The sequence below is a fragment of the Atta colombica genome, unplaced genomic scaffold, assembly GCF_001594045.1.
Source record: "Atta colombica isolate Treedump-2 unplaced genomic scaffold, Acol1.0 scaffold198, whole genome shotgun sequence".
Taxonomy (NCBI): Eukaryota; Metazoa; Arthropoda; class Insecta; order Hymenoptera; family Formicidae; genus Atta; species Atta colombica.
In genome coordinates, this window is record NW_017259291.1 from 116,966 (window position 1) to 144,155 (window position 27,190).

General features: G+C 32.9%; 1 protein-coding gene across 1 annotated transcript in view; it reads left to right on the top strand.

Annotated features, from left to right (window-relative positions):
• The window catches only part of LOC108686855 (immunoglobulin superfamily member 10-like), a 147,726-nt gene that overhangs the window by 116,957 nt on the left and 3,579 nt on the right, over positions 1-27,190 (top strand). The window contains 1 exon segment of the mRNA XM_018192352.1: positions 21,743-21,882. Within this exon segment, the coding sequence (XP_018047841.1) occupies positions 21,743-21,882 (140 nt within the window).

Genomic DNA, 27,190 nt, shown 5'->3' on the forward strand with positions numbered 1-27,190 from the left:
CAATTGAAGTAGATAGAAATAAAAAACTGGTCAGTCTCTAGCAATTGCCACAGGAAATTGAAAGATTTCTTTATAAAAGAATTGCTTATAAAATATAATTATATTAAAATGAAAATTATTTTGTGTGAGAGAATTCAAGAATAAATTAAATATAATTAAAATGTCTGTATAAGCTTTTGTGATTGTTAATGTGTAAATAGTAAAGGAAAGCCCATTATGAAAGTTCACCGAGTTCATTTTGGGTAAAGAAGTTATGTGCTAGAAGTCTATGGGCAGAATTAAAAAAAATAATAAGTTATTTGGAAAAGAATTTAATAAGCTGTAAGATAATGTTATATAAAATTTAATTCAAATTTCATTTTTTTTTAAATTAAAGAGATGTAAAAATGTAAAAATGAGTAAATCGTAAAGTCAAAAAATTGTGCTCCTAATATGAGATGCGCCGAGAAATTGATAGTAAAAACTTCATTTAATGTTTCTAAAATACAAACACAGCCAGTGTGCGCAAAAAATGAGCATGCGATAGATTATACCCAGAATTCATCTTCAGATAGTTCGAATCAAGCATCGCAGAAATAGGTATTCGATGTTTATTCCGGTTGTTCTTTTTATTATTGTACAATAACATTTATACCTTAGCAACGATTTTCACTATGACATAGGAGCATGGGTTATTTCATATTAAAAATAGGGTATCTTATATTACAATTTCCATGCCTTACAATTTTACTATCATCAAATTTAACTTCTGCAATTAAACAATTCAACATATCCCGTATTTTTCTGTTAGTATGATCTTACTCTATCATTACATGAAGAATTTATTACCAAATATTTATTTATTAAATAATAAACAAGGTTTAAAAGCTCATTTCAATGAAATTTGAAGACATCCAAATTCTAAAATCTTTTTTACAATGACTACAGGCATGATCTAATAATGAACTTTCTATTAAACAATTTTTTAATCCAAGAGCAATAAATTTATGGTGGAATCAATAGATAGCGTTTATTAATTTAGCAGAAATGCTGCTATCTCATATTGAGCGCCTGTCTTATAATAGAGGCCTTTCCTCTATATTTATAAAGTGATAAGATATAATTCGCAAACAATTGAAATGTATTTACCAATGAAATTAAAAACATTACAAACGTTTTGACCCTGGACTTTGAGCCTCTTTCAAAATACAAATTAAATTATATACATATTTACTAATATTTATACATATTTACTAATACATATTTACTAATATAAATAGCGAAAAGGCTTTATTAATATGAACTGGATTTTAAAGAGGTAAAACAGAGTAAAATTTAAAAAAAATCGAAACATTTTTGTACTTCTTTCAAGACACAAATTAAAAATATGCTCTTAAGAGATTTTTATAAAATTCAAAGTATTTCTCGAATTATAGTGAGTTTTAATGAACGGACGTATATAGTGCTATAATAGAGATATGCATCCGATTTAAGAAAGACGTGCGCAGGTAACAGATAGATAGATAGATAGATAGGTGGATAGGTAAATAAGTAGATTTCTAGTAAATAATTAAATAACAATATTGAAACTTTAATATATTGATTATATTGAAACTTATTCAATTATATTGAATAGTTGCCAATTGAAAAAAGTAATTTTGAGAACAACGCATTTAAAGTTTCAATTATATTGAAACTATATGCGTTGTTCTCAAAATTACTTTTTTCAATTGGCAACTCGAACAATTTTCGATCGGCCTCAGTTTTAAATAATAGCACAAAATGAATAATTTTAGTTGAGTGTAGAGATTTTTTTTATTAATTGTTAGTTTTTGAAGGACGAGATGTTTAAGAAGTTCAAAAATATAGTGAAATAAAAATTTTTTTAACCGCTGCCATTTTGTAAAAAAGAATTATTTTTAAAAATCGCTACGTTTAACTGAAATTACATTCATACAAATTCGAAATTTTTAAGAAATTTTCATTTCAGATAATTACAACTTGAGTTTTTTACTCTGCCGATGGACCGTGTTTTTTGGACACGGAAATCTACTATGCTGTGCAACATCGCCATTTATTTATATTTAGACATACAAAAATTCTTAAGGTGTCTTCAAAATGTACTCAATTGATAACAATTCACATTTTTTTTAAGATTTATAGTTATTTTAAAAAAAATTTATAAAGAAAGATTTTTTTTAAGGCTATTATTCTGTTTTATCCCTTTAATACTTAAATAATATTTCAGTATAAAATATACATGTCTATTGTATTATTGTGCGCTGAAATAATTTTTAGTTGTTAAATGCAATCTTAAATCGATTAGAATAACATTATCACAAACTAAATTGCATATCTTAAAAAATAAGTTGTAAATAATTTAATACTATTTAATAATTTAATAAGCATCTAAAAAAGTTGTAAATAATTTATTGCGAAAAATATTACCTTAGCCAGGAACTTATTCGAAGCTGGACCTTCTTATATTTCATGATAATTATCTTTTTTGAGAATTTTTGAACAACTAATTTTTCATAAAAACATTATTTAATGCTTTTTAAGATGTTTATTAGTATAAAATTTATTTACAGCTTTAAATTATTTGATAATTTAATTGGTGATTATTAAGCAGGGAGCACAGACTTTTACATAACGCATAATATGCATATATATATATATACATAATGCATATATATACATATATATGCCTATATATATATATATATATATACATAAGGTATAAGAAATTCAATCAAAACTCAAACAGAGTTCTTTATTTTATGGAAAGGAAGAAAACAAAAATTTGATTGGTTATATTTTATTCTGCATTACACGTATTATGCGTTATGTAAGAACCTGTGCTTTTCGTCTTACTCTAGTTCGATTGCGTTTAGAGATTAAAAACTATTTTAAAGCATACTTGTAGAATTGGATATGTACATACAAATTCACAGCAAAATATTATTTAAATATTAAGATTCAGCTTAAATTGTTGAAATTTTGTTACTTGTTGTGTATTCATGTTGTGTATTTACGTTGTTTTGTATTCATGTTGCGGTATTATATGACATTTTATTTCCACATTATGAGGTGATATTCATAGTCAGTTTTTACATTTAAAATCGTCTTAAATAAAGTCTTAAAATGTCACGAATCAATCACAAAGCTATATTAATGCATACTTAAGATGATCTTGAAATAAAAATTCTATAAATATCGATCATAACTTTATAGTTATAAAGTAATTGCATCCAATATAGCCTAAAAAAATTTAATAATCTACTTTGTATCTATTTTGTAAATATTACTGCTTTGTAGACATTTACATGGATAATTAAATTGGTGTATTCAAGTGAATATTAAAAATGTTTTATACTTTCAATTAATGTTTAAAAGTATTTTCTATTTTCTAAATTTTTTGAAATAAAGTCTCATTCTAAAAAAATGAAAATTAAGCCAATCTTGAAATGGCTCAATTTTCATTTTTGGAAGTTAGATTTCACTCTTTAGAGTAAGATTTCACTCCAAAAAATTTAAAGAGTGATATAAGAGTTTTCCAACAAAAGGTATTTTGAATTATTAAAAAAAACGCATTTTTTTTGTAAGAAAGCTGTGATATTTTTATTCCAATCTCAAATACAGATTGTGAAGTTATACTTTAAAAATGATATCCGCCAAATGGCCGCCTTGGCTTTTCTTACAAATGGTCATCCTTTTGACGAAATTTTTCATCAAACGCAATTTTTCTTTCAAAAAAATGTGTTTTTTTAATAATTCAAAATACTACCTCTTATTGGAAAATCCTTTATATTAATGATAAAATTAAATTTTTATATACATTGTATAGTTTCTTGACACGATATAGTGCATGCTTTTGAATGAAGGACCGTTTTCTTCTCATTACAATCGAGATGAAAAGCGGACGGTCCGGTGGCTGCCGCACTTAACGATTCAATTATTCTCTCCGCTGCTGCGATAAAAGTCGTGGCATTAATTATTATTCTTGCGCGTACCCAGACGCGGTTCGCGATATTTCAATTTTGCTCGTCGTCCAAGCTGTCGTCACCTCTTTTATCGGGCCCGACACGGAAGCGCCAGAACGGAGGCACGTTTCGGGGCGAAAAAAGAGTTAGGATAATTCGTCGCACGTGTGGTCAGAAAAATTCTCACCACAATAGGATGTGCTCGTCATAAACGCAAAGAATCTGAGCGTATGCAACAATTTACGGTTGCGATTCTCTATTTCTGTCTTTTTTTTTTCTTTCTCTTGCACATCTTTTGTGCACACCGATAGATGCGAAAAGACGGAAGCATGAGGGAAAACTTCGATATCTATGGTACATGCACAGAGCATACGTATCGAGTTGCATACAAAAGGCTTCTAATATCATCCTCGCCAAGCTGCGCTGTACATACTATTCTATATACATGGAATATACAACATTTGGAATTCGATGCCGCTTCTATCCGTAAGCTGCCATTTTCTCTCCGTGCTGGTCATTGTAAATTCGTCGCAAACAAATCTAGTAGTTTCATCTGGTTTCATCTACCATAACATAAAAATGATACGCGACACTACGTGAATGCTGGAATTTCGCATATTTGACTTGTCTGGTGAATATTTGCGATTATTAATGAAAAAAAGTAGTTCTTTGAAAATAAAATGATTACATGTCAATTAATCTACTAAAAAAATAACTATCTTTTCCAGTATCGAAATAATAGTTTCGATATGGCGTAACTTTGTGCGGTTTTACGTATAAATCCAATCAAAATGTTTCAACGCAATTGATCCATAGGATGACTAGTGATGGTATAGGTGAATTGTTCACTATAGAAGGCTTGAAAACAGCGTTTAATGGATGGTGGTTTGCCGAACTATTTGCACAAGGTGCATCAACGCGGAGGAACAATGTGAGCCTCTTCTTTACAAGCTGACCTGATTCCTTGATGCGGGTGCTAATTTACCGTTAGGAACATTCCGAGGTTTGTGTGATGCGGTAGTATAATGTTTCACAAAGAACCGGTAGTGCATATCGTTTCAACAAGAAGTTATCGTTTGTGATATGTAAATGGATGTAAACTCGCAAACAGTACTTCCTATTTGTAAAAAAGCAGGAAGAGAAACATAGAAAAGACAGAAGTGGAAATGGAAATTATTTTAATTAGAAAAAGAATTACACTTAAACAAACGGGAAAAGTCTCGTGGCAAAAAATTTTCCGACTACGACAAGCTGTTGCGCATGATGTCTTTGATGTCAAAGGAACAATGGCGCTAAGTGTACCGATTTATAAAAATGAAGAGACGGGAAATTAAGAAACCGCTCGAAATGCACGCGCCAATGAAGCGTAATCGGAAGATACAAAATAGTGAGACGGGCAATAAGAAGATATCGCGACGGAAAAATAGAAAGGTGAAGCGAGCGGAAATGATGGCGGGGTTCATTAGAGTTATTTTGACGTTTATTCATATCAGAATGCGAGAACGCTACAAAGAATGCATTATGTTCGAAATGGTGGGCGATGATGTTCCAAGATTATTCATTCGGGTTGAATTGCGCCGAGCGCCAGGTCGCTAATAATGCAAGGAAATCATGACGTGTCTACGTCAGTCTAATGGCCCATCGAGGCGACAACAGAGTCTTTATACTAAAGACAAGCGATACATTTTGAGCGTGCTGAAGCATACAAGAGATTTCGCGTGTAATGGAGATTTCTTCTTGGGAAACGCTGAAACACTAGCGAAACTTTTCCCAAGTAATCACCCACTTGTAATTATTTGCGTATAATGCCATTATGAGCTCTACATTTTCAGTTCTTGATGATATTTTAATGATACGCTTCAAGAATATGTTGTATGACATTGAGAAAGATGTATGATTTTCAACTAAATAATAGTCTGATAAATTTTTTTACTCCTTAATAAGGAAATAAACGAGTGAGTTGTTGCGTGCACCGCAGGTATATTGTATACACTGACAGAGTGACGGATGTCTCGCAAGCTTTTTTTCCTTCGCAACTGTTATCGCGTGTCGCGGGATTTACAACGCGAACGAATCATGACTTAGTGCTTTTCTTACGAACTATTATTGCGTTATTTAATCTTATTATATTTTATAAATTATATTTTTGTTAAGCATCAAGGCCTATTTTATGGAGATTACACGCGAAAAAAGGTAACAATATATATTTCACGACATAATAAATATAATATCACACGATGAAGAAGTTTTACGTCGTCATAAAACGGCGTCTATAATGAATTTTTAAGGCATAAAACTTAGCCTTAAATCGTAAGAAATTGACCAATATAATTGACCAATAACAATCGATTACTCTCTTCATATTCGATTGTGATTGATCAATTTCTTATGGGTTAAGGCTTAAGCTTAAGTTTTACACTTAAAAATCTCATTGTAGACGCTGCTTAACTTTTTGTTGCATAAATTTTTCTGAACATATTCTGCTGAATTTTAATTTATGAGCGTTTTTGGGGTTGCTAATTACAAATCCTCAAAATTTAAAAAATCAAAACGAATTTAATATGGTAATTAAATTGAAAAAAAAAACACTCTGGCTTATATTTACGTGTAAAATTTTACTTAAGAATTTTAAAAAATTATAAAAAATAAAAAATATTGGAAATATCAAGAGTATTAAAAATTCTTATTTCATTATCAGAATTTAACGGCTGAGTTTGGGAGGACGCTATTTATCATTCTATTGTCCATTAAACGTGAAACAAGGATAGTGTAACACAAATAGCGTTGATAGCGCGCTGCCCGAACGTAGCCATGTTGACCGCCATTTTGGATCTGCCATTTAAAATTTGCCAATTATGAATACAGATTTGAAATCAGCGACCTCGAAAACATTAATTAACAAAATTAAACATTTTGAAGTGAAAATATTAATATGAACATTTTATGTTTATTATCATTTTCATAAATTTTTTTTATAAAAAAGTATTAATTTTGACTGAACTTTGTTTTTAACTTATATTCAATGCAAAATAATTACATATTTTTGTCATTAACATATACAGACAAATTCTAGGAACATAACGATATCAAATACATAATTAAATTAAATATCAAAAATGTAAAAACTTACAAAAACTGCGGCAAGAAAGGTGTGCCTTTTACAGGCATACTATGTCACAAAGGATTATAGTGAAATAATGAATTATCCATCGGGACATACGACAATGAAATATTGACTCGAATATGATTTGCCATATAATCTTCATGCAAAAAATCGTGCATCGAAAATCTTTTCTTGGTAATAATTTTCTCGTCATGGCGAGATGTTCTCAGTTTAGTTGGATACGGCACGATATCTCATCTCGCTCGTATTATTACTGGCCGGCGCAATTTTGCGCAAGAAAGTCCTTTCCGATGGGACAGCAGGGTGAGACGAGAGCGGATTACTTAATCATGCTTGATGCTGTTTACTCGGCGTTCAAAAAGAAAACGGGAAGAAAGCGGCCTGGTTCGCAACGTTCTTGTGATCTGCCCGACCTTTATTGCGATGCGCCGCGACGGACAGCCGAGAACGACGCCGCTCTCCAGAAACTGTCAGACTGAAAAATCGACCGTAGCCTTTTTCCTAGACGTTTCTGGAGCGTTGCAATTGCGGCGCCTGTCAAATTGGCATGCCAGGATAACGGCTACAGCAGATGCCGTGGCTTCGAGCCGTCTCCTTAATTCGAGCTTCCTGCCGGCTTCCTGTCGTACCGTCGCGTGATACGAACTCTTCGCTTCGTTATTAGCACGCACTTGCAGTGTGATACGTTAAGCATTAAGTTAGTTCAAATTCTATGCATAATATTCTGCAGCCAGTAGAATATTATAAGCGCGTTTATTATTCAGTCACTGTTGCGCGATAATTGGAATATCAATACATCGAAAAAAAGAATGATATTGAAATTTTGGATTATCTCTTGATTATTAATTCATGATTCACGATTTGCAGATGAAAATGGCATCAGAAGATAATCAATACGGAGAGGTGACCGCGCGGTTTACGTGTCAAAGTTGATTGAAAAATACATGCTGCTTGCATTTACACGTCGGCAATATTTCAATCAGCCGCAGGCATTCCTTTGTCGGAGAAATATTGCTTTCTATAAGCGTAAATGTTGGTAGAGCATATCAACGAATATAAATGGTCATTTGCTCATTAACTTGCTGAATTTATATGTGTGTAATGTATGTATAATGTAATCGATCGTTCACACTTGTTCTATATAATATTACACTTGTGTTTTACAATGTTTTACACGGGTATTATGTCTGTATTTTTCAGAATTGTAATTATCGTAAATATAATGACTAATTTTCGAATAATATATCAAAATTTTCTTTTAATCTTTAGCTTTTTCAGTTTACTTGCTGTTTGTGATACATCAAGCGGGATTTGTCGCTTGTTATTTCATTCATGTATAAAAATGTATAATATCCATTGTTCTTATTACAAAAGGAATATCGGCATTTAATTATAATTATAAAAATGTGATAGAGATCTATTTAAAGATAGAAATGCTCAAGAAATTGACTCTTTTCGTGACAGTTTAATTTGAAAAGTAATTTTAGATTGAAACGTCGAATGCAGTTGTAAAATATAAATGCTCGAATCAAGTACGAGATTACTTCTAGTAGTTAAGACTTTATGAAGAGATCGCCGGAATGAGAAAGTTTTAGTGCTTACATTTTGGCATTGCGCAAACAGGAATAAGCAGACAAGGAGATTGGCATACAGAAGTGCACTGAATTACTTTCTGATGATGGAAGTTGCAAAGGATGGGAGAAAAGCGTAGCGATAAAAATGAGAGAATAACGGGTCATGTATCAAAAGAAACTAAACTTTTTGATTTTACACGTGTCACTAATGTTGATTGCCAATCCTTCTGTATTAATAAAAGTTCCTGTTTATTCATCATTATTATCTTTGATAGTGATCTGGAGCGAGCGAATAGCCAATAATAATTCTTGCAAATTATATTTGAACAGAAATATTTTTCAGTAAAAAAAAACATTTATAATCGATAGAATCGAGTGAATTATATCTTTAAAATAAGAAGATAATTTCTGATATACTTATAAAGTATGTATGTGTATCAAAAATTATCTTCTTATTTTTTAGAGAGAAATTAAATTATACTTATTTCTATATTAATTATTATTAATTTGTTTGTGAACACACATAGCTTATTTCTGGTTATGCATAAAGATTATGGCACATTAAAAAATATAAAGTAACAAATATTAAGCGAATTGACCAATTACAGTAGAAACATAAGTTAATAATGTAAGCAATAGCAAATCCAAAATGTTGATTTGCTTGTTTCCATCTCACCGCTTAAATTTTTTTGTGTATTATACCCTTTATTCTTATTTTCAAATATTATAATTATTAATTAATAAAATAGAGAGAGATTTCGATATATATTTTATGAATTAGTTGTATCAGTTGTAAGGATTGTTTTATTGAAACATTTTTATCTTAATATATTTTGCAAGAACTTTTATTGTGAACTTTCTCGCTTTTGACATCACAATTTGAGATAATATGGTGAGTAAAGAGCTTAAATATTATTATCTGCCATGACAATCTTTAAAGGAATGACAATTTATGAAACGCATAAAGAAAAAAAAACGCGTCTATTTTCTCATTTCCTGTTTTTTTTTTGTTTTATTTATATATTTCAATTTATAATTAACAAATTTAAACTCTATGAGTTTCTAAATGCAATCTAACTTCCTAATATGCACTATGTTTTAGTTTAATAAAATGTTTTAGTTTAAAATGAATTTTTCATAACAGATACTGCTCTTTTAAAATCCTCCAGGAATAATTTGTGAAACATCGCGAACATATATTCGGTGCATTTGTTCTCATTCCAAAGTTTCGCACATTAAATCGCAGGACCAAGCGGTAAAAGTTCGGTCAATGCTATGAGATAATGGTAGGATATTCGCATCAGGTTTCATTTAGAAAGTATGCATGATCCGATTGACGTTCAACCCCATTTCAACTGAATACGGAATATTCATGTCGTAACGAAATATAGGAACGTTCGTGATTCTATTTGAGGTCGCTTGTCACAGACGAATTACACTATCGTGCTCATTATTTCGTATTCCTATACATTTACTCTGAAATGTAATCATTTTGTCAATTTCCTTCGTTCGAATTGGAAGTATTGAGAGTAGATAGCAGAGTTTCTATCTCAAGGGATTTAAAACCGTTAAAGACCGATAGATTATTGACGAAAGGTATATTTGTAACGTGCGTGACAGTCCGATAAATTTGTAAAAGTAGTTGCGCATGATTTTTGCACACAGGTGATGTATTAGATATTTTCAATTATATCTTAAATAATACAGTTTGATATATAATTACATGCAATTTATTAAATTTTCCTTGATTATATAATAACTTATAATAATATTCAATATTTAAGAGGAATAATTTTCTAGAATATCTAATCGCTGCGTGTTATGATAATAACTTTAATTATATCTCAACAATATCAGTTTGTGTTATATAAATGATATCTATATCTAATCCTTTTGAATGTTATGTAAATTCTTATTGAAGCTTAAGAGTTGGCTTATAATTACTATACTAACGATATCGGGAAATTTCATACTCTTCCTTTGCCTCCAATTGACTATGTGAGCGCATTGAAGGAAGATCGAAAACGAGGGCCGAGCGTGGGTTTCGACGTTGTCATAGGATATGTTATAAGGCGGCGTTATGTAGTCGACGGATGCTGAAAAAAAGATAGAGAAGGAAGGCAAGCAGATGGATAGGTAGATAGGTAGGTAGAGAGGTTGGTTAGAAGGCAGGAAGGTAGAAAGGAAGGAAGGAAGGAAGGAAGGAAGGAAGGATATGCGCACAGCCCAGGACGACATATCTGAGCTAGCAGCCTGCAACTTTTCCCATCAGCGCACAGCAAGCCCCGAGCTTGTTATGCGAAGCTTGAAGCATGTAACGCCAGATGCCACATATTGGCTCGCACCTGACCCACGCCATCCCGTCTGAATCGCCTAGACGCCCTTCGCAACATACGGGACCGGATTCGATCCCCTTTTCGTTCGTCTCTCTGGTCTCTTTTCGATTCCACGTTACGCCCGATGAAAGGGTTGACTCCGCCGGATCTGTTTGTCCACGTTCCACATGATTATTTCCTCTCGGAAAAGCCGTATTTCTTCTTGTATCGAGTTGTCATTGCCCGGAACTGCTACTTCAACACACAACAAGGGAAACTTGGGATCAACTAACAAAGGATAACAAAGGATAGTTCTTTTTCAAGTTCTTATATGTCGGAAAGAGGCAGAATTGTATTCTAACAAGAAAAATATACATTTCTTTTATAAAATAATATTTTACTCTATTTCATTTCATTTTTGTTGTAAGTTGTTCAAAATCTTATCGAGAACTATAACATCTGAGACTTTTCTTCGCGCATTCAACAATGTTCTGCATGCAGATACACTCATTGAAAATAAATTCAACAAAATATGCGTGCAAAATTCAGATGCCTCTATATCGATTTATCCATTCTTCCACTTTACAGATAGAGCGAAATGTGTCATCGCGTCGCATATGTAATCGTAATAAATCAATCGTAATAAATCAATCATTCTAATCCTGAGGATGCAGAGCGTATTTTATATAAAAATTTTACGCTATTTCTTATAATGCACATATTTTTTCGATCGACAATCGAGCGGTTCCATTTTTCATTAATTATTCCCGTGAGTTTTCACGACGGTCGCTGATGCGTAATTACTTTTACATGTACTGTAGTGAATACAGCCATGCATTCTTCGCAAGCTTAAATTTAACGCATTTCCCTCTCCGCCTGCAGCGCATTTCGCTATTTCCATTGCGGCGCTTCATCTTTTTTTACAAAAGTTAATTACCCCGCATTCGTGGATGCAATTAAGCAACAACTCTCACTCAGCTTATTATTCAGCAGCGAAAAAGGTCTTTCGTCATGCAATATGAGTTATATTATTCACGAAAAGAAAATATATCACAGTTTTTTTTTTCTCTCTTGTTCTTGTTAATTATTTATTAGTCTCTTTATATGTAAAAAAAACTTTTATATTTATGTAACGTATAAACGATGCAGATTGATTCTTATACATAAATTTTTTTATTCATATATATTTGTTATATTATATTATACATTTTAGAGTAAGCGATTACTATCTTCTTTATTTCTTTTTTTCTTTTCTTTTTCCGCGACGAGATTCGAAAATCGTGACTCGTGATCCGAATCTTTACGACATTATGTCAAAAAGTTTGGTTCTTCCAATAGAACGTTCGCGGCAACCTTCGTAGACCTTTTTAGATGCCGCGATCGGAAAAAGAAGTCACGAGAACGATAAGATATTGTGCCTCTTTGCGCCATGCGGCAAATCCGGGATAATCCGCAGAATTCTTGCGGAGACAACGAGAGACAGAGTTTCGTTTCTGGGGAGAATGTGACCGCGCATTCATGCGATATTCCTTGCACCCAGCCCGTGCCGCGCACGTATTTAGGTTTACGCCGCGTAAAACCTGCTCAACAAACTCGCTAAATTCAAGATGGAAGAACGGAGGGGATTTTTACAAGCTCTACTTTACTTCTCCTTATCTCACGCGAGAAAGCAAAGATCGCGAGTGCATCCAAATTTACGAACCGTAAACTTACGGTTTGCTTGAATGCGAAATGTTGAAGATAATGAAAAAAAGCTCTCGTCGACATTTAATCATCGTTTTAAGCGCCCATCGTTTTACGACTCAAGAATTAGCACGGTTTTATTTTACGGTCAATTAGAATTTTTCTCATGGACTCAACAGTTTAATATGCAAAATTATTCTTATTATAACAATTAAAATGTCGAGTTTATTTATTTAAAGCTTTTTAGATAATTTTATTTATCGTATAGTCCAATAAAAACATCAAGGATATGAGTGAAGGATATTTAATTAAATTATTAAAAAGTTTTTTTATTTAACATTATTTAGTTTTAGATACGAACAATGAAATTTATATATTCATGTTAAATAACAAAATAAATTCCGAAAGTACTCAAGTTCTGTTCAAATAAATTTAATAAAATAATTAATTTAAGCGCGTGACTAATTTTTTTAAATTCTTTAAATAATTTCATTTATTATATAATATAATAATAAAAATATCAAGGATATGAGTGAAGGATAGCTGATTAAATTTTTAAAAAGTTTTCTTTATTTAGTTTTAGATATGAACAATTTAAATTTATACATTCATATTAAATAAAAAATAAATTCCGCAGGCACTCAAGATTTATTTAAACAAATTTGGTAAAACTATTAAGTCTTGACTCAACTTCATGCATGATTGTTGCGGGCATCATGAAAATTGTTCTTTCTAAACAGTGCTTTACATTCGACTAGCCTGATGAAAAGTTCCAGTAAAAGTTTGCAATGTCTGTCCGGCCGATTCACAGGCAAAATCCTGATGATGCGGAGATCGGAAGGGAATAACAAAGAAACTTCGCAACTCCTTTTAAGTCAGGAAACGAGGGGCTGCGATGAGGTTCCTGCTGGAGATCTACAGACAGTGCGCTTATATGTATTTCTAACCATTAAGAAATCCACCAAGTTACGAAGAAAAGTATATCGGAAGAAATGTATATCCGCTATAAATGATTGCTTTCTCAAAAATCATGAGAAGAAATTGGTATTTAAAGTTACAAAAGTTTAACTGCAATCAATTAATCTTTTTAAATACACTTTATAAAATATGAATGTAGATTCAATCATGCGATGTTTATGTAATTCTGACCGTGTTGATATTTGGATGAATGTTGATGTACAAACACCAACATAGTGAGAGTTATATTTAACACTCATGTATATTTAACATTCATGCAAAGTCTACATTCATATTTTTTAAGCATTTAAGAAACTACGGCTTGGAATTTTCTTTTTTTAAAAATATTTATGATAAAATGTATATATTTTTAATATTTCTGAAATATTTAATCACAATTTTAATATTTCGCAAATATTTTTTAATTAAACAAATTTTTAGATATAAAAAACAAATTCCATTATATTATTCTTCTTGTGTATCAATATAATTTAAATAAAATGTTTTATGAATTACATCTAAGTAATACTTTTTCAATGTAATAATAATTTAAATAATGTAAATGATAATCTTAATTCCTTGATGTAAAAAGTATGATTATAATAAATTTGGCTTTTGGGAATTAGCATTGTACTATGTGCGCGATAAATTTCAATATTATTAAATTGTACCTTTCTTACTTATTTAATTAATAATGTGTATACATATTTCAGCAAACTTTTTAGCCATCTCAGTACATACAGATGATTCATGAGAAGCGATGAGAAGTATAAGACGTATAATGCTACAGTATCCACATGTTTTTCGTTATTTTAATATCCGCAATGTTTCTATGTGAGATCAATCAATCATTTCTTGGAGTGAAGACGCAACCAGTTGGCTAGCTGGATAGTGTAAATGTGATTAAGCGCCTCCATCAAAACACTGCCGATAAACATCATATAACAATTCAGTCAAAAATTAAAATAGCTTCGCAATAAAATTCTTGTTTGTATTTCAGCATCGAAATGAACTGCTGTCTCATGAAATTTAAACTGATATTAAATAATTTAATATTCTATCTTTTTATATTTGAAAAAATTAGCTGCGTCACATCAATGACTCCCTCCCTTAACAAATTTATGAATTCGCCAATATGGGAAGTGCGCTATTACAGCACTATTACATTATATCTTGTTTTATATCTAACAAACAATAAAAATAGAATGACATAATAGGGAGCTTCCCGAATGCAGCTTTTGAACGTAACAAAGCAAAAATATTAGAAAATAATTTTGGAATACGATTAATATTGATATTGATTTGGAATACGCTAGGTAAATGTTTTCTTTACTTTTGTTCACTAGCATTTTAATCATTAAGTTTATGACACTATTCAATTAATTAGTAATTTATAACACTATTGAATCAATTAAAAAGTTAAAATAAAAATGGAAAAAATATGAATGAATTTTTGACGTGCAGTTCAAGACTATTTATCCGGAAATTATTAGCGATGCTGTCTGACGTATTATAACAGATTAATTTTGGAGTTGTGTTTGAAATTTATAATATATAATAAATTTATAATATAAATATATGTGTGTAGCATCTCGAATAAAAGAAGTACAAAGATGAAAATCTTTTGAACTTAAATTCTGATAAAATCGCTCGATTCTAGGATCTTTGATAAAATCTGTTGGTTCTAGGAGCTAGTAAGCTCTTTTCTAAAAGATGTCGAAGAAAAGAGTACTTATTATTTGAAATGAAGAACAGATGAAGAATAGTAGGAAGTGCTTCGCTCATATAATGAATTCAGTTTGAGAGCATGCTTTCCGCGTGTAAGATCAAGTGCAAGGATCAAGCGGTGCTGCTCCTTTCATCCCTTTATTCCGATTGAATAAATATGATCTATAATTTCGAGGCAATAAAAATCTCTTGTTGAATATAAGAAGTCTTCTGTGAGATTCTTTTATGAATAATTATTGAAAAACAAAAATTATTTATTAAATGATTATCCAATCAAATTGACAGTCTCTTCTTTTGCGCGATAATTTGTAAAAATATTTTTCTAGTTGTTTGTTCTTCTAACTCTTTACGCATTCCAGCAAATAAAATTTTGATATCTTTTGATGGTCCTTTTACGATTTTTGAATAAATTTTGAATAAAATATGATTTAAAGGCAATAAAAATCTCTTGTCTATAGGGTAACTCTGGCAAATACGCCGTGCTGAAATTTACGCCGCAGAAGTTAGAAAAAATAGAAGGAGTGGAGGTAATTTCCCCGCAACTACTCTGTTACATACCTTTATGTTATATTAGTATTGTGTTGTGATTTCAGTTTCTTTCTGATAATATTAATGAAATTATTGTTAAATTGAATCGATATTTGTCACTGTCTTAAATAGCGCCAGCATAAATTATAATCTACATGAAAATGATTATTGTAGGACATGTAAAAGACTTAGTGGTTATTTCGTGATACATGTAGAAGAATAGTAAAATATGTTGTATAACAAAATACAAGTATTTTGCTCTTGTATTCTTTGTTTAATTTGTTGTCTTGTATATCCCACCTATTTGGGATATATGGCATTTTTAACAGGCGGGATTTATGTCCAAAGTATACAAAGTGCGCAGATTGAATTCAATGCACTAAATATAATAAACGCATTACATGAAATATGTATCTCATGTCATAACACTGTAATACATCTGGAAAGATTGTAATTATTATTTATTATTTCATATTTATTATTTTTATTCCTTAATAAAATTTTATAAACATATTTTATAAGTTGTTGTGTCATTTTATGTTTTATTTATATGCATTATTTATAAATTTTTTATGAGTCATACATACCTCCTCCCTCTCTATGAGTAGTCATATATATCCCACCCCTACGGAAAAAACGCAAGAATTTAAAAAATTCATTTTTTAATATGAAATATAAATATTTCAGATTTTTAATTTTTTTTCATAATAGTAGACAATACAAAATTTTTATTAATATAATTTACTTTAAACATAATAAATAATACTTAATAAATTAAATTTTAATAGGTGCGGCGTAGTTACCCTAAGATGTTCTTTGTAGAATTCTTTTGCGGATAAGGTAATCACTGAAAAATAAAAATTATTCATTAAATGATTATCGAATTAAATTGCCAGTCTTTCCTCTTGCGCGATGATTCACAAAAATATTTTCCTAGTTATTTGTTCTTTTAACTCTTTATTCTTCTAATTCAACGAGTAAAATTTCGCGTTTTACGATCTTTAAATAAATTTTGAACAAATATGATCCATAATTTCGAAGCAAAAAATCTCTTGTCTAATATAAAATGTCTTTTGTGGGATTCTTTTGTAGATAAGATAATTATCGAGAAACAAAAATTATCCATTAAATAATTATCTAATTGAACCGAATCGACAATTTCTTGCATAATGATCCATAAAAGTATTTTTCACAAGCTGTTTTTTTTATCTTTTTGCGCATTTTAATTTGGCGCCACAAGCCTTTTACGGTCTTCGTAAAGCCACGTCGTTATCGCTGGTTCTAATGTTAAAAGATGCTCGTATGAATATGAGCATCTCACGCATATTGCTCACGCAATAAAAAAGAAGAAAATAATCAGCGAGAGAAACAAAATATACTGGGAGCTCTTAAATTTCTGTAGTTACTCGACTGGCGCTATGAAATTCACTGCAGATTCGTAAGCGAAAAAAATTTCTAGGTCGAACACGAAGGAGGAGGAGTTTTGCGTATAGAAGAATTTGAGAATAAATTTTGCATTCTATGCTCAAATTAAATTCCATGGTATGATGAAAAAAAAAGATCCGTATTCGGCGAAGAAAAAGAGAGAAAGACAATATAAATTAAAATTAAAATTCTCCATCGGAATAGTTCGGTATACGATAAACTGTTTGTCCTGTGTGCACTAAAATACGACACAAAATGTTACATTGACTTGAAAATGACGGATCATGTTATTGAATGAGGCATATTGATTTGTTTATTACAAAAAAATATATAAGTCAAATTCATTGATTTAAAATCATATACTGCGCTTCTTTTTAAAAATTCAATGAGATATGTCAATAACAGTAAAAATAATAATTTAATCATTTTTTCATTTAATCTTATAAAATTTAAAACGTATTGAATGATAGATAATTGAAGGAAAAGTGATACTATCGAGAAGTTCGTTTATTAAGCGTTGATATTGAATACTTGAAGCATATATCTTCAAAGAGGTTTCCTTCATGAGTATATTTCTTATCTACAAGATATTCCGTGCAACATAAGCGAGCTAAGAACAATGCACGAAATTAAATTCTTTCGAGTATAGAGAAGCTATGCGGAAGAGTTACGTACAGAGGAATACTATTCGGTTCTATTTTTTTGCACAACAAGTTAAGTGTGAACACAGCACATGTAAAAATTCGAAAAATTCACGGAAGCATGTCGTCGATTTTTTCGCGCGGTACACATATTTAATCTCCCACATCACTGATTTAACCTTTTCCGTCCTAAATTCTGCTGCGAGCAGCACGATTCATTGACGTTTTCGTTCGACGCTGAACTGAACGACGACGTGTCAACAGATATCAGGAACAAATTCGAAAATACATTTCCGGTTAAATGAAATATAATAAAACAAGTGTTTACGACCCTACATGACCGCATACAATAGCCATGCGATACGCAACGCAGTGTGACGGATGTCTATCCCCGCATGTGAGAGTGGTCGTGCAACGGCAAATGGCATGTGATCTGTCCCCGGATGCCAATCGTTGGAAAATTTTGGACGTACTAGAATGGCTGGATCAATGTTTCGCGAGTTACTGCATTGCCCTTCTGATGGGCAAAGCGACCGCTTATGCATGCAGTACACGAATCACTCTTGACGCACTCGCTAACTGCTGTATGCATTCTTTTCTCTCTGTAAAATATTTCTCTCTCTCTCTCTCTCTCTCTCTCTCTCTCTCTCTCTCTCTCTCTCTTTCCTTTCAACAATATATATTCTAATTAAAAAAGATCACCGATGTATAATTGAAAACCGTTGATATTTAATCTTTCGGAAGTGACGATAAGATTTGCTTAATTATATTCTTCAATTATATTTGCCAATTTGAATTATTGTTATGAAAATAAATTTAGACCAAGATCAATTTTGAATATGGCCGTTTTCATTTATTTCAATAAATTTAGTATTCATTTTTTTTTATAGGATTTATGTCATTCTGAATCCTTGAGATTAATTGATGCCTTTTAGTCAACATAAATTAAATGGATCTCATAGACTCAGTGTCGATAATTGTGTTACAGATTTTAACGTCAGCTTTGGAAGGTTAAAGGCTCTATATATTACGGAGTACATATTAGTTGAGTTTTAGTGGACTTCGAGCATACGTGCTATAATACAATAGCATTGAAAAAGGTGGAAACACGGAACAGTATTAACGGTAACGATAATGATATGGCAACAAGTGCTTTAACAGTTTCTTAACAGTAATGCTCGTTGCATTCTTGAGAAAGTGCTCAACATGCTACTCTCAAAGGAATAACCTTGCCTAACAGTTTTGCGGCATGATGATGAAGCACGATGTGGCCGTTGGTGAAATAGTAAAGAAAATGGAGATATGTCTTGCGATGTCTAGACCATTCGAATGAATTCTTAAAGCTAATCTAATGGTTCTTTTATTTGTTTGTATCGCATTCTTCTCTTTCTGACTTTTCTGGCATCATCGGCATGTCTATTTTCATGTTACACAAGATCTCTTTCTGTACTTCTTTTCTATATAGGCGCACTTCTTTTCTATATATACATTCATAACGTAGTTCTTACTTTCATATTTTATTTTTGTCCTATTTTCTTTACGAGGTCTTTCTATGAAATGGATATGTGGAAGACATATGTAGTGTGTATGTTTAAAGCAACCATCACGCATCGTTAAACATTCAAAAATTCAAAGTAGAGACAGCTCGTTTTTTTCCTCGTTTTTCTTATATCGCGGTGCAGCAGTTTTCCTCGCCTTTACTATCTTCCGAGGATCCAATTTTTCTCGGGCATAACATATCTCGGCTCTTTGAGCCGAGAATAAGAAATTCTTCAAACTTTCACATAGGCTCGCAACAAGTGAATTTCATTTAATTTCGTACGACATGTTTTGCAAGCAATGCCTCAAATGTTAATTTGAACAAGATAACGTCGTGTGAAATTAATACGAACGGCATTACCGCGTGGGCGTATGCAATGTGCACGCCGCGCCGTTCTCTATTCTCTTTCTTTTTGCTCGGGATCGATGGTAAGAAAGCTTGGGAGGAGTACCCGATCTGTCAAGGCCAGCTGCTGGAAGGCGAACTACTTGATTTACGCCTTTCTTCCATCTTCACTCACGGAACATCCTCTTTGCCTTTCTCCGCCTTTCTCTTATTCTTCCCTTGAATGCCCTATTTCATCAGTTTAATTCGCTGGAGACGTGAATGGTCCTAAGTGTTAAAAGCTAACTTTTATCTTACTTTTTGCCTGTAAACAGGTTTAAATATGACAGCGTCGCCGTGAAAATACAAACCACCGTGGCAATTTGCTCATTCACTACGAAGTTTGTCGATCTTCCTACGCATCGAAGTAGTAATAACGCCTATTTCGAAGTATGAAGGTTTCGACTGATTCGTTACCCGCATAACTTTTGCCTCCTGAATATTTCCCCGCAGAGTCTTAACGAGTTTCTGATTCTTAGAAAGTTCTCTTAGAAACGATTATATTCGAGGCTTGTAGTTGCAAAACTCGTTAAATCCACTATAAGGTATTTTGAGCAAGGACAAGAAAAACTAATTCCTTGTCTATAAATTAACAAACTCAGTTATTTATATTATATATCAAATTATATATCAAATACCATGCTTATTTAAATATTAACCGATACATTTACGTTTACATTTACGTACACTGTACGCTTTTGCCATCTATACATTTCTGAAATGTATAGAATCCTGTGCTTTCTCTTTAATTATTTCTATTTATTCATAATATATCCTCGTATGAATATTTTCAAAGTAATAAATGGATTTGAGTATAAATAATATTTCATAGGGTATAATTTTATGAGATATTCTCTCTCTCTCTCTCTCTCTCTCTCTCTCTCTCTCTCTCTCTCTTTTATGTACGTTTCAGATAAGCTTTTTTTGCGGAGAGAGATTTGCGTCGTATAATTTTTTAGGAGTTACATGTGGAGGGTGGTTATTTTTGTTTGTCTGCACAATGTGGTTGTGAACTGCGAAGCGAATCTGTTTACTATCCAGTATTACAGTGTAATATAAAAAAAAGTTTTTCGTCGACATGAAAAGAAATGATAAATTTCTGATATAAATTGCCTTTAGTTTAATATTCTTTCCCTCAAAGAACTCTTCAAGAGCGTCCTTACTATCATCTGCTATCGCTAAATTATCGTCGTCTGTCATCAGCATTACTTTCAATGTTTTAAAATAATGTGTGTGTGTGTGTGTGTGTGTGTGTGTGTGTGTGTGTGTGTGTGTGTGTGCAATAATTGTACAAAGTAAGAATTTGTTAATCAGTTAAATAAAATCTAAAGATAAAAAGAGATTGCATTCATCTGTGAGCATCTTTTTTTTTATCTCGTCTTATACATTTCAAACAAAAAATTTTAAAATACTTTTTAAAAATTGACATTGGGGTTACTTGTTTAAATATTCATAACAATATGTTTTTTTAACAATAATTCTTTAAACCTAACTTACACCTAATAAACGTTATTGGAGAATTATTGTTAAAAAACACTTATGTTGTAAATAAAAATTTAAAAAAATGTCAATTTTCAAAAAGTGTTTCCTAGGCTTTTACTGTGGAATATATGTATATTTATTTTAGATAGCACATTTTTATATCTTGAACTGCACATGTTACTTTCGTTATGTTTCTTTTTCGAAAAACTGTTTCGAAAAAATTCCGAACGAAGCACATCTGTTCTTTATTTCACTATATTTTACTCTATTTCTCCTTCGAAAAACCATTTCGAAAAAATTCTAAGAGAAGCATCTGTTCTTTATTTCGACGTGGAAACACGCGCAATAACGACACTGTTGTCAAGGTTTATACAGAGCATATTTTGCTTTCTGTTCCAGCGTCAAGACGGACATGGGTGCAGCTGGTGCGGTGTCTAGGCTCTACATTGCAAATGCGAATAAAAAGGACAGCGGGAACTATAGCTGTGCTCTGGCGAACGTAGCAGCAGCCACTATAGTATCCGTCCACGTGCTAAACGGTACGCTTCCGCTTTGAATATTTTCGTATTTCAACGCATTTCCATATCGTCATTGATATGCGAGACGAGAGAAACGTGACAATATCGATGTAAAAAATATCAAAAACATTAATAAATAAAAATCGCCCAATGTATAAATTGAATTCATTAAAAGCTGTGTATAATTAAACTATATAAATATATGAATACATTAAAAACCATATAAATAAACAGTTAAAAATTATTTATCAATGTCTTTCCCGAGAAATATATTTTCCGGATGCAAATGGAAAACATTGTTTGCTTAAGTTTTACATGAAATTTAAGGGGAGTAATTAAAATTAGCGGGAAAGTTCGTTTCTCTGATGCGATGAAACCATTCTTCACGCGATTCGAATGCCTCGGGCGATAATTCATCATTCTCTTATAATTGTGTATCGGAGAGAGAATTCACCCAGCCAAGCAATCAGTCGCACTTGAAATCACAGTTAAAGGATCAGACTCTGCTCGCTACCGATAACAGCGTTTGGCAGACTTGAAGGAAAGCAGCGGAGGATACCAGTGGGGTATCACCTTCGTGGGGACAGACGACGCCTATCGATATAATTTTCCACTCCTTTGCACGGTCGATAATTGATTTTCCACGGCTTTTCAACGGCGCCAATGCCTATTACCGGTCTCTCTTTTCTTTCCTGCTCCGCCTTCCGTTTCTTAGCTTGCCACCTCCATCTACCTCACGCTCCAAGAGGTCGGTCGCTTTCTTCTCCGCACATCTTCTTGCGCCAATCGATCGTGTAGGAATACAAAGCTGTGATTTCATCAGGGTAAATAACTGGCGCCGGACGCGACCGAGTTGGAGATGCTGCCGTTGACGGGTTGCTCGATCGTTCTTCGTGATCTTCACTTGGTCTCCATTTCCGTTTTGCCAACGAGATTCTTGCACTAAATGACATTTTTGATTGTATTAATAGAAAATAATCGATTCCCTCGATGCAGGGGAGAAAGAAATGTGAAAATGAAATGTGGAAGGGATGACTATATATGTATATTAAAGTGTCATTAAGATGCTACTAAAATGCTGCTGCCTTTATTCTTATGCTGTCATCTGTATTTATTCGTACACTTTTTGTTTCTTGTGAGTAACCTGTTTCGTGTGCTTCTGTCTAGAACGCATGGTGTATTCATATAAAAGTTGGGAATATACAGGTTGACCCATTTCTTTCTTCAGCAAGCCGAACTGTCACAAAATTCTCCTTTCTTTATTTGTAATCTTCTTCATTCTCATGGTATAGTCAAATTAATGTTTAAAATGTACATTATTGCCATAGCGCGCAAATTTTTATGCTTTTAATTTTGTTACGGAAGCAATATAAAGGAAGGGAAGTTTTACTACTGGAAATATCAGGCACGAGGTAGTAGAATTAATTTATCGTGTTGATAGATAGTTCATTCATATTCAAAGTTACAAATCATACTATGTACAATTTGATGGGAAATAGACAAATATGATCATTCTTCGGTGGGATTGGCATAGCTAAATATTGATACGATTTCATCCGAGTTAATTCGGTTAAACAACTGAATGTATTGTCCTAATTCATCGATGCAATCCATAATCCAGGAAAATTGCCGGATATGTTTAGTTTGAACTGCTTTTCTGTTCGGTGATCAGCAATTTTCAGCGTATTGCTTCCGCAATTATTGATCTATTCTTGGATTTTTGCTGTTTTCTCCCTAATGCTTTTCTCTTTTATTTTGCGATAATGTAAACCACGAAACTTTCGTATCACGACGAAATAGCACGTAAATCGAGTCGATGACGCGTGCTCTTGTGGGAAATGCCGCTAAACACAAGCTTTATAGTGGCGGATGGGTGATGCCACTGCAAGACGGTCGATATTATGGGTTGGGGAAACGTCTTTCGAACTTATGGCGAAGGAGCTCAACGAGTTTTCACGGCGGCTTTTCGCGCTCAGGGCAGAGCGGCTCACAGACTCCGCATCTATATAGGTGATGTGCATTATTTACGGCGGATTACCTTAAGTCGGCCCAATACGAGAGTTCGATCTTCTTCCGGCAAAGTTTGACGAGGGAGCACTCAAGGAAATGCTTGGTCGCGACATATAATCTACCTAGTTCCTTTTTGCGAAACGACGTTAATAATCTTTAGTTGCTCGACCGACGGCTACTCTGTTTCGCTGCAAAAGGCAATTTAGAAAGTTAGATCTCCGTAGTTTGTATCAGACGCTTCATTTAAATTCGTATGCACGCGCGCCCTTTGGCACTTACTCTTTAATTAGACGTGTTCGATCAATATCCGGCTATGACGAAATTCTTAACTATTTTCCTCCTACGGAAACATATTATCGGCAAAACAAGCATCTTATTATCTGCTGCAAGAGGTATGAACCAAGTAGAGTTAGAGTTAAGCCACCGTTACCATCATGATGAGTATGCGGAATGCGCAAGTCGGAGAGTTATTACCGCAGGTGTTATGCTAGTAACTACAAGAGCGATCATAATACTGGAAGTAATGCGAATTTGCTTGACAAGTAGTCGGACGCTCGAGGGTCGCATTTGAAAGTAGTTTGCCATTGCGAGAGTCGATCCACGTTCTGAAATTTCATGTAGCTCTATGCATGAAATGTTTCGTATCCGACTTTGGCTCGTCTATCCGTTTATGCATGCAATTGGCACTAATGATGTCCATCAAAGTGAGTAATTTGCGAGCTGAGAATTGTGGTCATCTTTGATGATCGTCGCACGAATCGCATCCTAATATCTTGATCAATCGAAGATCGATTCTTCGAGTCGTGCTTTGCATGAAATGGCCATCGGATTTCAAATGTTCCCTCTTTAACTGTAATAGCTTTGGAAGCTTACAACCATCTTTGGCAATGGTTCTAATAAATTATATTATATATACATATAGCGTTCCTTGACTTCAAAATAACATAACTTAATAAAATTAAGAAAAAGGGAAAAACTATTTTTCTAATTGACAGAAAATTATTGAGAAAGATTAATCAAATAATATTAGCAAAAATAATTTATTCTTAATATAATCAAATGTTATTTCCGTTATTTTCATTTCTTCAATTCTTAAATCAGTCTTCTTGAATTGTGATGTTATCGATTTTTTATGAAATAATTTATTAATAGGATAATGTTCCTAACTCGTTCATAATAACTAAAAAATTAGGTTATTCGTTTTTGTCATTTTTTAAATGAAGGAGCGCCAGATAAAAAAATATTAAGTATTTGAAATATTATAGTCAGCTTTTATTTTATTTACCAAAATAGATAAAATTATATTGCAGCGTAAAATATTTACCTAACTCATTCATTCTTGAAAATAGTGTTTTTTAAATTGTATCATTTTTTAAGTTAAGATGTGATATATCCCTGTATGCCAGATAAAGTAGACAGAAATATTACAGTCAGTCTTTATTTTATTCTCGCAAAACAGATAAAATAATATTACAGTTTAAATGTGACGCAATATTAATATTTAAATAAACTTTACAGTTCTTCAGTTTAGTATGTAAATGTAAACCGCACTTGTTGGCGTTGGGTATAACAGTTATACCAAGCAATGAAAGCTGCTGCTTCTGACGTAGAATTTACGAAAATGAAAAAGAAAACGGAATGATTTTGGTTCCTTTGCAACAAAATCCTGCTTGACGTAGTTATAGCAGCATAGACTTTTTTTACCATTTCTTTCCAATTATTATACCTTTTTAACGATATAGTAGAACACCTCTTTACAATTAATTATTCTCGAGATATGCCCGTGATTATTAATTAAGTGCAAACTGGACTGGAGATGAAGCACCATTACTCGGTACTATCTCATCGTGTTCGCCTGAAGGGCTTTCTCGCACGACACCTCTCTTTTTCCTTCTATTTCTACTCGTTCTCTTACTTTGTGATCTTTTCACTTTCGTTCTCTTCTCGTAGAAAATTAAAATCGTCGATAAGACCGTATTCCGGTATCTCTACGCTGTAATATAAGCACGTTTCGCTTTACAGAATAAAAAATTTAAAAGGACTCTCGAATAAAGGAAGACTAAGTTTGTTGCGAGACACTAGAAACATAGAAATAAATGTAAAATGATGGAATAGCAGATCAATCAGATAAAAGTGATTGATGGGAACGTAGAAGAGCGTGTGAGTGGCGGACTGTTCGTTCTCGAAAATGAGTGGTTCTTAGCCTAGTTAATGCCTATGAGGAGACAAGTGACTCGGAGTTGGAGCAGTAGTTGGCCGTTGGTTGGTTCTGGCATGCGTTGTGTGTGTGTGTGTGTGTGTGTGTGTGTGTGTGTGTGTGTGTGTGTGTGTGTGTGTAGAAGTGGTGGTAGAGAGGTTATTTCGCGGGGTGTCACGCCCTACCCATTAATAATCGTAGCCGCAGGCTCCAGGAGGACTACACGTCGACCCGCCTCTATCCCTTCTATGACACTAAAGTCTGGCCTCGCCTCTTCGGCATCACTGTGCTCCGTCAAGTCTGACCCTCTCATTCTCTTTCTCTCCTCATCTCCGCGTCCTTACATCGTCGACGTAAGACGGGGCGTGAGGAGTTTGCAAAGCTCTCTCGTCGCAAGATGTAGTTAACAGGCCCGCTTGCGCGTGGCCATGTATAATACACAGAAGGATTCTCCGGAGAGCGCTTGACAGCTCATTTCGCATCTGCCTTTTTCTACCGAGGCGTTCCTTTAGGACCTTGGCTCCAAAGCCATCTTCTAGAAGACCGGTGGAAACAGAAGAAACTGATATCTCCGAGTGTGTGATTAATCGTGCGGTTACGTAGAATATTATACAATTCTCGAGTTGGTAGCGTGAATTAAAATTTATGCCCATATCCTCGCTGAGATAGCAAAGTGGCAGCAATTAATTTTACTGCACTCAAACAAGCGGTCGATGCAATTTGAAATTGAATTTAGTTCATAGCCTCTTCGAAATTTGATATAGATGTGTTCACACCAAAATTACGGGAGAGTAGTATGAACACCGAACCTGCTATCAGCTTTGATAAATTTGTGAAGATCCGAATATCATATTGCGTACTTGCACGATGGTGCAACATGATTAGTGAAGTCAATGAAATTATGCCGAATTTGCACGCTACATTACGGTATTACGATATGTATGCGTATGGCATATGAGTGATCGGCTGATTAATTTGTAATTAAGCAGAGGTCGAATAGCGAAATATTCTGCATAATCCGTGTCAAATGAATAGATTTCCACTGATTAGGTAAACTATTAAATATTCTGCACGATCTAAAATTCACTTTAATCTCATTATTATAATATATATATATATATA